General features: G+C 42.5%; 1 protein-coding gene across 1 annotated transcript in view; it reads left to right on the forward strand.

The window, feature by feature from the left end:
• Positions 1–752: 752 nt before the first annotated feature.
• STRA6 (signaling receptor and transporter of retinol STRA6) overlaps positions 753–14,480 on the forward strand; it is a 48,184-nt gene continuing 34,456 nt past the window's right edge. Inside the window, exons 1-2 of the mRNA XM_044662838.1 lie at positions 753–865; positions 13,166–13,232. Of these exons, the coding sequence (XP_044518773.1) occupies positions 753–865; positions 13,166–13,232 (180 nt within the window). The remainder of the gene's footprint in view (positions 866–13,165; positions 13,233–14,480) is intronic.

Raw genomic sequence — 14,480 nt, forward strand, 5'->3', positions numbered from 1 at the left:
TTCCACTGATTGAGTACCTCCTCATTTCCTCCGGATTGTTGAGAAGGGGGAAGAGCAGGACCATCTCTTTCATGGCTTTGGCCCCCTAAAGCTCCCAGAGGGCACCCTAGGAATGGTTGAGCTCCAGCCTCGATTCCTTCCCCTCTTTACCCCAGAGCCTATCTGCCTCAGTTTCCCTTTTCCTGCCCCTAGTCTTGGGCCCTTGGAAATGAGCTGGAGTTGTTTTAGGAAGGCAGCCCCAAGGCAGGTCTGGGTTGCTTACCCTAAGCTGGGGGGCTGGGAGGGCAGGTTGGAGGGCTGAGGCTGGACCTAATTCTAAACCTGCCTTGAGTTATTATGATCACTTCAGTTCCAGTCCTGCCTGGTTTTCTCCCTGGGGTTGGGGGTGTGGGTGAGTCTGTGGGTGTGTGTGCATTCTTGCCGGCCCAGGGGTTCTTAACAATGCTGTTTGCCTGAGCTGTGGAAACCTTGCAAACTCCCTTTGATGATGGGCAGATGAGCCAGTGGGGCTCCTGCACTGGGGCCAATCCCTGCTGGAGCAGAGGGAAACAAGGCTTCCTACCTCTCCCTGGAGGGCACCCCTGCTCTCCGGACGCTATCTTCGGACAAACAAGACAGTCCTGGTTGGCTTTCATTTGCCGGCACACTTATTTTTGGAAAGACAAGAAGATCTTGGCTTTCTATCCCAAACCCTTCTTAACTTTTTGCTTTTTACTTTGTATCTGTGGCCAAAAGGAGAAGTGCCTGGGAAGATGTCATCCCTGGCATCAGCAAACCAGAGCTCTGGGGAGTCGGAGGATTATTCCTATGGGAACTGGTACATTGATGAGCCCACCCCAAGAGGAGAAGCATCTCAACCAGATGAGTAAGTTTGCAAACTCCCGTCTCCCAGTTTCCATGGGGATTCGTCTTCCAATCCCTCCTGTGCTTGGAGTTAAGAAGCAGTGGAAAAGAGTCTTTGCCTGGGAGTTAAGAATTCTACTCCCAATTAGGCAACTGAATTGACTGGGTGACCTTGGGCAAGTCACTTATCTTCCTGGGTTTCAGTTTTCCCATTTATAAAACGGGTCTTTTTTTCTCTTAATTTCTTGTCTGCTTATCTCATAAGGGTTGGTATGGAGAACTACTGAGTTATAAATGATGAAAAAGTGCTTTGCAAAGGGTAAAGCTTTATAGAATAGCAGAAATGAAGATCTACCCTTGCAATGTTTTCTATTATTCTCAGTCCCCAATACCCATGGCATCAAACACCCAGCCCTGGGCTTGAAGGCAGGAGAGCTCTGTTGAGTCCTTAGCATTTACCCTCCTCATGATGTTGGGCCCATTGCTTCTTCTCTTGAGCCCTCAGTTTTGTCCTTTTTTTAAATGGGAGATAGGAGGCCATGGGAAACACTAGAATGAGTGCTGAAATCAGTCATAAGTCTCAAGTAAAAACCTTGTCTCTGATCTTTATTCCCTGAGTGACCTGGAGAGAATCACTAAACCTCTCTGGTCATCAGTTTCCTCAACTATAAAATGAGGGAGCTGGATTAGAGGTTCTTTCACATACCTTCTAGCTCTAGATTTATGATTCTTTGATGTCCAAGGACCTCAACGTCCCTTCCAAATAAATCTGACAGTTCATGTAGAAAAAGCATTTTCTTTTTCTTTGTAGAGAAAGCTCTATTGGGTAGTGTTTGCTTAGCTAGAGAATAGGGAAGAAGGAGAAGGGAGATCTAAGAAACAGCCTTGGAAGTAGAAATAAGTTATTCTGGAAACACTACAGACATTTTTATTTGGGGGATTGCTATCCCTGGGTGTCAGCGTTATTCGGGATCCTCAGTCTTCTAATAAGTAAATAAAATATCTATATTCCTTGTCAGAGAGCTAGATGGGAGCAGAGAAAGGTAGCAGCAGCCACAGGTAGAAGAATCTTCAGCCTTGCCCACATTTGACTTTGTTCAGAAACTCCAATATCACTGTTTATTTAGACTATGTGTGTCAGAAGTGAGGGATGCATTAGATAAATCATTCATCTCTTCTGGGGCAGGTCTGGGAGAACAATTCTTGCTCCCTTCCCATTCCCCTTCCCGCAGCCAGCCTCCTGCCAAGGTATGGCCCCATCCCCACCTCACAAATCTGTTTTATGAGGTAGGAAACAGCAAAGGTAAGGTGAGGGAATTGGAGAACCAGCTGTGCTCACATCTGCTTCACATCAGCCTGAACCATAGAAACTAGAGATGGAAAAAAGACCAACTAGAGAGTGTTACACCCTTGGGCCCCAAGACTGGGTTATTTAGGCAGGGGAGATTATCCTCTGCTGGTTATAGGGGAGGTTCTGTAGCTCCAGAAGGCTCCAATCATAATCCTTACTGGTGAGAGCAGAGGAAAAACTGAAAAATGTAATGGTGGCCAGCAATTCATCAATGGGGCTTTGTGCCATTCGGTTCTCCCTCCCTGCTTCCATACCAGCTAGAATGTGGTGAGAATCTTGGTGTTTGGGGGGATATAGAAAAGAAATGAATCATTTGGGTCTGAGCACCTTTTGGGAGGAAGCTAAATGAGGAAGAAGAACATGGGAATGAAGAGAATGAATGTAGGGGAGGGTTGAATCTAGGGATAGAAGAGAGAGAGAGAAAAAAATTAGAGATAAGAACTCTTATCAGAACAGGCAATGACTTCCCAAAACTTACTCTAGCGCTGCCTTGGGTCCTAGACTAGGACCCTGAAAAAAGAGGAGAAGGAGCCTGCTTCCAATCTCCTGCTATCTGGCCACATAACTTCTGTGAAGATATTCCATTACCCATCATTAGGAAATGAGAAGGCTTAGGCTATCTGGTTTAGTGGAAGAGTCTTAGGAGCCTGGGAAAAATGGACTTTTTTATTCCTTAGCTGCTACTACTAACTCTGAGAGACTTGGGGTAAAGCACATGCCCTTTTTATGCCTTCATGTCCCTACCTGGTAGGTTGGCAACAAGAACATTATACTGGGAGCCATTCTTGGTGCCAGGATTAAGTATCTATGAGTTTACACATCGTGGAAAGAGACATATTCAATGGCAAAAAACATTTAATCTGTATTTAGATGTCAGAAATCATTAAATCTATCATTTAATCTGGGTATTGAGGAGATACTGTTGACTAGGCTTCCCCTGGCACCTATACTGGTGATTGGTCAACATGTCCAATGGGTTTGTGATATCCACCTTATGGGTACTCACCCCATTATTGCCCATTGCAATCTGCACATGTCTTCTCATTCTTCTTTGGTGTTTTTCCATATCTACAAATCTTCTACAAAAGAGCCCTGCCACCTCCCACCCCAAGCATGCTGGAATTCTTCCTCTGTACAATAGGAATATCTTCCTCTCTAGTCCCGAATAGGAGAGGACCTTTCAGGTCCTCTAGTCCAAACCTCTTATTTCAAAAATGAGAAAGTGGGGCTAGAGATGTTAAATGACTTATCTAAGGTAATAGAGATAAGTAACAAAGCCAGAATTTGAATTCAGATCTACTGGTTCCAAATCTGGTATTTTTCCCCCTTGTATCACATCTGGCTATCAGTGCAGTTAGTGAAGCTAAATCAAGAAAATGAGGTCCAGACTATGACTGGAGCTGAAGAATGGGTGTTGTTGGATTTTGTGTCAGAAGGGATCATGAATGGGACAGAGTGGGTGTCATTAGGATTCTTAAGCATTCCCCCAAAGGGATGTATCATCATTAAATAACGTGCTGATGATGAGGTCATGACCAGAATTTAATCACTTTGCCAACTTTCCGAAATTCAGAAACCCCCTGCTGCTCTGGGGAAGAGGTTAGGATTCTGGGGGTTGGCCCCTGCTTGACTTCTCTTTTTGAAAAGAAATTCCAGATGAGTCAGACAGGTAGACACACGTCTAAAGCTTTCAAGATGATAAAGAGAGTGGTAATGACAGCCAGCACTTCCATTTGCTATTCATAACCATTATCCCATTCGCTCTTTACCATGACCTTGGATGCTTATGCAAGCTCATTTTGCAAATGAAACTGAGCCCCTAAGAAGGAAAATGAAGGTATTCCTTTGTATCCCCAACACTTTAGCATGGAACCTGGCACATAGTAGGAGCTTAATAAATGTATGTTGACTAACTGGGTTCAGCTCCTGGCTCTGCACTGCCCATAACAAAGTGCTGTCAGGCACCATTATCAGAAGGCAACATGAATCTTTATGCCTCATTTCTCCAACTACATACCTTATTTAAAAAAATTTTGAAGTCCTTACCTTCTAAATTAGAATCAATACTAAGTATCTCAAAAGCAGAAGAACAGTAAGGTCTAGGTGTTTGGGGATGAGTAACTTGCCCCGGGTCACATGGCAAGGAAATAGCCAAAGCCAGATTTGAACCTGAGAATTCCCTACTCCAGGTCTGGTGCTCTATCCACTGTGCTACCTCACTACCCTCAAACTCAGGTCTTCTAACTCAAAATCCTAAGTTTGTCCTTATTTACCTTGTTTCAACTATTCTCCATGCATTTGCATAGATATCCTTTATTTTACAAATAGCAACAGCATTAAAAAAATTCCCTTTATTTTTTTCTCAATTGTTATCCAGGTTTCTCTTTCCCCACTCCCTCTCATTTAAAAGACAAAATCCTTTTTAACAAATATCAATAGTCAAACAAAACAAATTCCCACACTGTTCATGTTCAAAAACATGTCTATCACCTTTCTGTTTGGAAATGTCCCCATTTACCAGTCTTCTGGAATTATACTTAACTATTGTATTGGTCAGAATTCTTAAGTCTATCAAAGTTGTTTGTGTTTACGATGTTGTTTTCATTTTATAAATTGGAATCTGTTCACTTTACTCTGAATCAGTTCATACAGGTCTTCCTAGGATTCTCTGAAACTGTCCCTTTCATCATGTCATATCACATAGATGTTTCTTATTGGAAGAAAAATGATTTTAAAACTTTAACCTACTCTGGAAGCATTGAGTATTATTTTATTATTTCTAGCTCTAAATCATATAATTTTATGACTTTCACAATAGGAGTCCCGAGTCATAGGAATATAGGTCTAGAGCTGGAAGGAACTTCAGAGACCATTGACAGCCAACTCTTTTTTATAGATGAGGAAACTGAGACCCAGGGAGAGGCCATGTGACTTGCTTAAGATAACACAGGTAGAAAGTTCTAGAGGTGAGACTAGAACAAAGCCCTCTGACTCTATGGCCAGAACTTTTTCCATTGTACCAGGAGAACTGGGTTTGAATCTGGGTAAAGACTTAACTATATAACCTGAGGCAAGCCATGCCCCTCTCTGAGCCTCAGTTTCCTCCACTGTAAAATAGAGATAACCATTACTTGCACTGTTTACCTCAAAGGATTTTTCTGAGGAAAGCTCTATCTCCCTCCCTCTGTCTCTGTCTCTGTCTCTCTCTGTCCCACTATGTCTCTGTCTCTCTCTCCCTTAATCCTATCTGGTTTTCCCTTTCTCCTTTTATCTTCTTATCCCCTAAAATATATATTAAAATCCTATATAATTGTGATTCTAGCTCTGACATTTAATTCTGTGATTCAAAGTCAGCTCTGTTCCTTATTCCATCATTTGTCTCATTTTGTTTCTCTCCCATGCTTTTCCTCACACTAGATCCGACTACACATAACCTTATAGCTGGCTTTATATATATGTATGTAGTTTTGACCTTCATCAATCTCATGACCTCTATCTAGCCTGAGATAGGCTTATTTAAGATGACAAGGACAGAAATTCCTCATTATCTATCATTGTTTCAAGAAGCATCTTTCCATCATGGAAAAAACATGGGTCTTGGAGAAAATCCCACTCCTACATGATATCTTTTTTCTCTCTGTCTCTGTCCTTCCCTTCCTCCCTTCCTCCCTCCCTCCCTCTGTCTGTCTTTCCCTCCCTCCCTCTCTCTGTCTCAGTCTCTCTCTCTCTCTCCCTCCCTCTGTCTCTTTCTTTCTTTGTGTCTTTCTCTGTCCTTTTATGTCTCTGTCTCTCTCTCCCCTAATCCTATCTGGTTTTCCCTTTTATCTTCTTATCCCCTTTCCTTTCACTATCTTCCTCCCTTAGGTGGGACTGAACTCCTTTTATGAAAGTCATAGAATTATATGATTTAGAGCTAGAAAGAACCTTAGAGATTGTCTAATCCAGGAGTTCTTAACTTGTAGCCTTCAGACCTCCAAAAGGTCCTTAGATAGATTTCAGAGTATACATGAACTTGGATGGGAAAAAACTGTACTTTTATTTTCAATAGCTTTTGAGTTCTTTTGTAATCATAGATGTTTTATTTTCTGGATTTAAAATAAATGCACATTTATTTTAATAGCTATATTCTTCTGAGAAGAAGGAGTCCATGTGCTTCACCAGGATCCCAAAGAAGGCCAAAGAGCTGACCTAATCCAAAGCTCATTGCACAGAGGAGGAAATAGGGACCCAGGGAAATGAAATGACTTAGCCAGATTCCCAAAGGTAGGAAGTTAGCAGTGTTTAAATATCGACCAAAGTCCTGACTCCAAATCTTGTGGTCTTTCTGACACTAGTCACTACCTTGAAGACACATTCTAATTGGAGGAGACAACATGTAAAGGGGAGTGGCAGCCAGGAAGGGGAGTATTTTGGTTTGGAAAGTTATTTAGTACCATAGGAAAGTATGAGGATGCCTTCTGAGGTCTCTTCTAGTCCTAGGATCCTGGGAAGTAATGATTCCCCTGTCTCCATCTCCCATTACTCCTAACTGATACACAATGACCAGTTTCCTCCATATCCTCAAAGAATGAATCTCTCTTCCTCTTTTTTCTGGACTGGAAAAGAGCCAGTGCGGGCATCCAGTGATTTCAAAGCCATAGAAGGCTCCTCGGGAGCACAGACTGCATACTCCTCGCTCTCTGTCCTAGATTACAGCCCTCATCAAGGCCATGGGAAAACCCAACCCATGTGTGCCCCAGGCAGGATCTATGGAGGCTTGGTGATGGCCATAGAACAAATTATTTTCCTTCTTCATGATGAACCTAATGCCATTGAGGCCTGGACAATATTCTCTAAGTTAATAGAATGAAAATACTCCTTTGCTCCAGCACTTGGATTTAAATTGCCCTAAGAAGGAAAGACCTGCTAGAGGGGGAAGGGAGAGGGAAAAAGTAAAGGGGGGTTCTGTGGAGGCCCACAGTCCATCTGCATAATACATGCTGGGTCTTATAAAGCACAGAGTAATTTCTGTAAATCCAATCCTTCTTCCCTCTGGGGAAGCTAACTTGTGGTGAACAGTGAGTCTGTTTTTTTTCCAGAATGCCTTCCTTCTTCCTGCCCAGAGAAATCTGCCTTCTTTTCCTTAACTCCTTTCAGTCTGGGCTGGGATGAGGGGGAGGCGAGGAAACTCAGCCAGAGGACTTTTTAATAGGTTTCATAGAAATAAGAGCATAAGCACAGGATCTATCACTCAGGTGGACTTTAGAAAACATCTCATCTCACATCTCCACTTAACAAATGAATGAATGAATGAATGGATGGATGGATGGATGGATGACTATAAGATGAATTAATTTAAAAATGTCATTTATTAAGCATTTCACTATGTGCCAAGAACTGTGCTAAGTGCTTGAAACTATAATTTTTTTAAAAAAGCAGACTGTCACGGCCCTGAAGGAGCTTACATTCTAATAGGAGACAACATATAAAAAGGAGGGGTGTTTTGGTTTGGCAAAGTTATTGGAATGCTGATTAAAATCACAGGAAAGTAGATGAACACATCTTTTTTAGGATTAATGGAAGGATTGATTTGATTATAATTCTAGAACTTGAGTTCAGCAAGTTAGCTGGCAAGAAATGGTGGCATGGCTGAGTGGGGCTTGGCTAGGGCTATTCTGAAATAGTAGATCCTAGGAAGAATTCACTAGATACCCTTGAGAGAGGTCCAAATGATTCCTCAATCTCAAGTCTTTTGGATCAAAATCAAGGAGATGATATGTGTAAATCCCTTGCAGATAAACCTTGAAGTGCTATGTATATGTTAATGATTATTGCTCTCCAATCCTACAGTTCTTTCTTTTGGATCATGATGCTTTCTTTGCATACAGACTGGAAAGTGAACTCAGAATGTCAGGTGCCCAGGGTTCAGTACCTTGTGTCATCCTACTGCTCCCTTGACTTTCCAAACTTCTCTTATCCATCCTCATCCTGGGTGTATTATGCCCTGTATTCTAGACTTCATCTGTCACCCATCCTCGGTCCTCATACTTCCAAGGTCCTCCTCTCTACTCAGTCTTCATGGTGGCTAATGGATTAGTCAGATAAAATCTTTTTTTTCTAAATTCTTCCATCTTAGAATCAATACTAAATATCAGTTCCAAGGCAGAAGAGTGGTATGGGCTGGGCAACTGGATTTAAGTGATTTTTCCAGTGTCATACAACTAGGAAATATGTGAATCCAGATTTGAATCCAGGAACTTTTGTTCCTAGGCCTGGTTCTCAACCCACTGAGCTACCTAGCTGTCCTCCAAACAATCTGTATCTTAAGGGACAGTATCCACTGAATTAAGAGCTCCTAAGTGCCTGGCACATAATAAGTCACTAATGAATGTTTGTTGATTGACTGAGAGGCAGAGAGATAAAGTGACTTGTCCAGAGCCTCACAGGTATAAAGTCCCAGAGCTAAGGCTCAAATGTAGGCTCTTTGATGGCAAATTTTATCTTTTTCTCATTGTGCCCTACTGAACTACCCTTTGCTTGAAGAACTCCAGTCATAGGAGTCTCATTGTCTCCTGAGGCAGCTTTGGACAGCTGGGCTGAGCAACTTTAGCCCACTGAATCCAGTTCTCTTTTCCCGAGCTCTCCAAGGAAATCTGAGTCCACTTCCCTATGGCATCCTTTAGATATTTAATGTCCTTTTCTCCATCTTATCTCCAAACTTAGCATTCTCAGTTCCTTCAGCCATTCTTCATATGACATCATGTCCAATCATGAGCAAAATCTGTCAGATACAGTCTGACCAGGGCACGGAGCAGGAGGATCGCCACTCTGGATTATCAAGATTTTATTAGTGCAACCCAAGATTGAATTACCTTTTGGTTACCACGTCATACTCTTACTTCATATTTAGTTTACATTCCGGTAAATCCCCGCCCCCCCCCACTTTTTTATACTTGAATTGTTATTGTCTACCCACATCTCCCCCCTCCCATATGTGCACAATTGAAGTTTTTTTTTTAATTCCTGTATACACCTTTAATTTATCCCTATTGAATTTCCTCTTTCTAGATTCAGAACATCCTTTTAACCTTTGAGATACTGGAGTATCATAATTCTATCATCGGGTGGTCACTGTCCCTCCTGGCTTTGTGTCAGCCACAAATCTTATAAGTAGGCTGTCTATGCCTTCATTTAAGCCCCTTGGGGAAAAATATTGCAGTGAACAGAGCCAAGGACATTCCTGTGATCTTCCTCTGGTCAATATTTTTCGCCACTCTTTGGGTCTGTCCAGTCAGTAAGTTTGGAATGCACCGACCCTATATGATCTCTCTCCTCTCTCATGCCTCTTCTTCTTTCCATATCTCTTCTAAATTGCCCACAAGGATATCATGAGGGCCTCTGCCAAATGTCTTTCTCACATCTAAATCTATCACGTCTACAGAAGTGCTTTGTTAAATCACATTAGGACCTCAAGCCATGGCAGCTGCAAAGTTCACGTGGCAGGCCTTGCATTTGGTCAGCCTGTGTTAACTCATAAGTGATCACTACTTCCCTTTCTGGTGGTCGAGTCCTCTGTCAAGTATCTGTATTTCTCCCTGGGGAATAGAAATTTAAAAATGCTAGCATGATGGAAAGGAATTATAAAATTAATGACCATACGGGTCTCCTGGGCTGACTTATTCAGCAGAAAGTGATGAGATGGTGGAGAAATGTCCACTTCTGGATGGAGCTATTCTGAATCAAAAAGAAAAGCTGACATTTGCACATGACTTTATGCTGTCGAAAGCACCTTCCCATCTGTTATCTCCTTTGGTCGTCATGGCAAGTCAGGGATTATTAGCCCCATTCCACACATGAGAAAACTGAAGCCCAGAGACAGAAACCCTCTTGCCGAAAGCTGTGCACACAGAGTGAGTTAGGATAACATCCACAGGAGTGGGACCTAGACTCGTCCCGTTATTCCAGGCATCTTCTCAATGCCCCCATGAAATAGGAATTTCCACTCTCCTCCTCTCCCCTCCGGTCTTTCCAAAGGTCCCCTATGGGTTATGGAGATTGGAATGAATATCAAAAGGAAGTATGTGTTGAGGTTACATCTGGAATGCCAGGAACATCATGAAGTTCAGGAAGTGGACTTCTGCCCAGAGGGTAGGGACAAAGGACAATCATTGGACTGGTGTGTGTATGTATGAACTCAGTCCATATAGAGGTAGACAAGGGGGAAGGGAGGAAGCAAGCACTTACTAAGCACCAACTGTGTGCCAGGCACTGTATCAAGTACTTTACAAATTTCTCATTTGAAAATCCAAGGTATGAAATGTAAGAGGATATAGGAGTAAGTGGAATCCTCAACCTTGGGGAGATGTCATCTAGCAGTTCTGATATAATAGGAAAAACACTGGATTTGGAGTCAAAAAACCTGGGTTTCTGTCCCAGCTTCAGTAGTTGGGCAGATCATTTCTTTTCAGAGCCTCAGTTAGATGGTTTGGTGGATAGAGCACTGAGCTTGAAATCAAGAATTCATCTTTATGAGTTCAAATCCAGCTTCACACACTTACTAGTTGTGTGACCCTGAACAAGTCACTTTACTCTCTTTGCCTCAGTTTCCTCATCTGTAAAATGAGCCAGAAAAGTGAGTGGCTAACCAGTCCAGTATCTTTGCCAAAGGGAAAAAAGAAACAACTCAAGTGAGGTCATGAGGAGTTGGACATGACTGAAATGACTGACCAATGACAACAAAAATAAGAGTTGGTCTCAGTATCTTAGGCCTTTTTTTTTTTTTTGACTCTAAATACTATGACCAGAAGATGACGCTTGAAAAAGTATCCAGTATAAAGTTCCTGTCTTTGAGAGGCAGGAGGAGGGGAAATTCCAAGTATTCATGCTCCCAACACCCCCTACTTTCTTCCTCCTCCCTCCTTTCTGTATGGTTCTCTTCCTATCAAAACTACTCTTAGGAGTTAGTTGCAGTTCATTCATTCACTGAGCCCTCACTGTGACTCTCCCAGGGCCATGAGTATTCTCAGCCAGCATATTCCCTTGGAATCCTAGACTCTTTGAATGTTAGAGCTGGGAGGAATCACAGAGCACCTCTAATCCATTTGCCAGTGGGGAGACTGGTGAAATAATTTCTCTCTGGAACATGGTTTTCAAGTGTAAAGGCAGGAGAAGAGGTGAATTTTGAGAGGAGACTTACAGGGGACCACAGGAATCCCAGCACCTACAAGGAATGGGAAAAGGTTGCAAAGAAAATTTTGTTCCTATGTCCTTCCCCACCCACCCCCACCCCAGACTTCTTGCCAAAAGGAGGGGACCAGATGGCTTGGTAGGTTCTGTGCTGACTCTTACTCCCTAAGTATTTCCCTGTGGGAGAGAGAAGAGATAGTTTTGGTCTCAGGCAAGGAGGCACCAATGTTCTTTGTTATGGGGTCACAGTGTTCTCCTTCTCCTGGGACTGAGTTGTTGGATGACTCCCTGGCCGTCTGGGTGTAATTTCCCAAGGACAAAGAGAAGAGGGCAGGCCATGGGAGTACGCTTGCATGTCTTACTGAATGTGCTGCCAGAATCAGGACAGATGAAGGCAGGGTAATGGAGAACTGAGGTTGTATTGGCAAGAGTGAGAAGTGGTGAGGAGATGGGGATCTCTTTCAGGCCTGGAACCTTTTTCCATCACTCGTCTCTCCTCCATATATCCATCTAGGCCCTTCCTAGCCCAGGGCCTTCTCTATTCTTTCCCTATTATTCGAACTGTGTTCCTTTTGAGTCTCTCCCCATCCTTTCAATTCTTGACTCCCATGGAAAGTATTGCAACTGGACTTAGGAACCCATCCAAAGCCCCCAGGTCTCATTTTCCTAAGTCATTTCTGTCAGCTAGGTCTGTTGAGCTATCAAATAATTGTCAAGTCTGCTGAGTAGTTTCTGTGTTTTCTGAACACTGTAGGTATTGTAGGAGAGACAGGAGAAAAAAGAAAATGATAAGGAGAAGACAATTTCTCACAGGCTCGCTGATGAGGGAGGCATAGACGTGGAGAACATTGGATATCTCTAAAAGGATATCTCATCCAATCACCTCATTTTACAGATAAGGAAACTGAGGCCAAGAGGGGGAAGTGACTTACCTAAAGTCACTCACTTAGTTAGTGGTAGAACTAGGATTTGATGCCAGAAGAATGTCAGCACTTTGAGGGCAGGGCTCGTTTTTTTCATTCTTGTCTTTCTAGATTTCATATCTGGTACATAGCAGAAACTTAGTAAATGACCAGAAAACTGAGTTGATCTCATACCTGCTGACTCCCTGTGAAGTAATGTATTTATCAAGTCATCCCTTGGCTCACACATGAAACAAAGGGCAAGACACAAGGGTGTAGGATTACAAGAAGACTAGATGGTCAGACTTCAAGAACTGCAGGAGGTCCAAGAAGAATATCAACTCTGGTGGCCAAGGAAGACTTCTTGGAGGATCCTTGAAGAATGGACTGAATTGAGAAGGGGAGGTCATTCTAGAGTTGAGAGAAACAGTATGAGAAATTATAGAACCAAGAATAAAGAAGCTCATTTGATCATGGAAAATAGACTTGACAGTTAAAAGGATTGTAGAGGTCATTGAGTCCAGCTCCTTCACTTAACATATGAGACAACTGAGGCTTTAGGGAACTGAGGTGACTTGCTATGGAGTCAGGTGTAGTATTTTAACCTAGACCCTTTCATTTTAAAGTGAACATTCTTTCCCCTCTGGGAAGGGGGAAGGACCCAATGAGGCTGAAGCAGAGGTGCATGTTGGGCAGCCATGAAAGAGAATATTGGGTGGCTAGGAGAGATCCAGGAATTGGAGGGCCATGAGTCAAAGAGAAGCATCCCCAATAAAGGAGCAGGCACCCGAAATGTAATGATGGCATACCATGGCTCACTGGTACTTTGCCCATCTCTCATCCTTGGGGCTTGATGAACTCCATACATGTCTTTGTGCCTCTCTCTTTCTCATTGTGTCTCCAGAACTATTCCAGCCTGCCAGCACAGCTTCCCACCCAGCCTTTACCATACCTGCTTGGCCCCATTGTCGGTAAGTATACCTAAGCCGGGGGATCTCTTGTTTTCCTATCAAGGAGATTTGCTCAGATCTAGGGCAGATGAAGCTGAAGTCCAGGCAGAGTGGGGATGACAAGGACTTTCTATAAATTCACTCACCTAATCAACAAACATTTTTTCATCAGTAATGTTTTATTTTTTCCCCAATTACATGTAAAAACAATTAATTCGTTTTCTGACATTCTGACTTCCAAATTCTCTCCCTCCATCCCTCTGTTCTCACTTCTCTGAGATGGTAAGCAATCTGATATCAGTTATACATGTGCTATCATATAAAACACATTTCCATATTCGTCATGTTGTGGAAGAAGGCATTTAAAAAATAGGAAAATAGAGTGAGAAATTGTATGCTTTGATATGCATTTAGGCTCTATTGGTTCCTTCTCTGGAGGCAGATGGCATTTTTCATCAAGAGTCCTTTGGGATTGTGTTGGATCATGGTATTGCTGAGACTAAGTCATTGTCAGTTGTTCATCACATAATATTGCTGTTCAAAAGGCATTCATTAAGCCGCCTACTATGTACCTACTATGGTACCAAACATATACATGTGAAACCAGAACAGTCCTTGCCCTTAAGCTTATATATACATATGTATATGTATGCATACATATAGAATATTGTATATGTGGAAGGCAGCATCCCTTGTACATATGACCATCCCTATGCATAGAGGTACATATATGTATGGTGTATACATAAGGCACAGGGGGACAGGAAAGGGCTCATATGGAAGTGAAGGAAAATAGGGATTTAAGGGATGAAGGTGAGGAGGAAGGGCATTCAGCTCAGAGACAGAAATGGAATGCCAGATGTAAGGAGCAGGAAGAAGGCTAGACTGAAGAATATATTTCATGAGATGGATCTGCATCCTAATCAGCCTGGAAAGGTGGGCAGGAACCAGGTTTTAAAACAAGGGAGGAGAAAAATGAGCACTTATTCAATGCCTCCAATGTGCCAGACATTGTGCTAAGCGCTTTACAAATATTATCTCTTTTGATCCTTTCACCAACCATACTAGGTAGGTGCTATTATGATATCCCCATTTTATAGATGAGGAAACTGAAGTTCTCTCCAAGCCAACAATGGTATGTCCCCTTTCAAACTTTTCTAAAGTGTTTTCACCAGACACCCCTTTTGGATTGAGCACAGTTAGTGTTCTGTTATAATTATTTGTGTGAATTGCAGATTTCCTATTAGATCATGTGTTCCTTTTCAACAA

This window comes from Gracilinanus agilis, chromosome 2 (assembly GCF_016433145.1).
Source record: "Gracilinanus agilis isolate LMUSP501 chromosome 2, AgileGrace, whole genome shotgun sequence".
Taxonomy (NCBI): Eukaryota; Metazoa; Chordata; class Mammalia; order Didelphimorphia; family Didelphidae; genus Gracilinanus; species Gracilinanus agilis.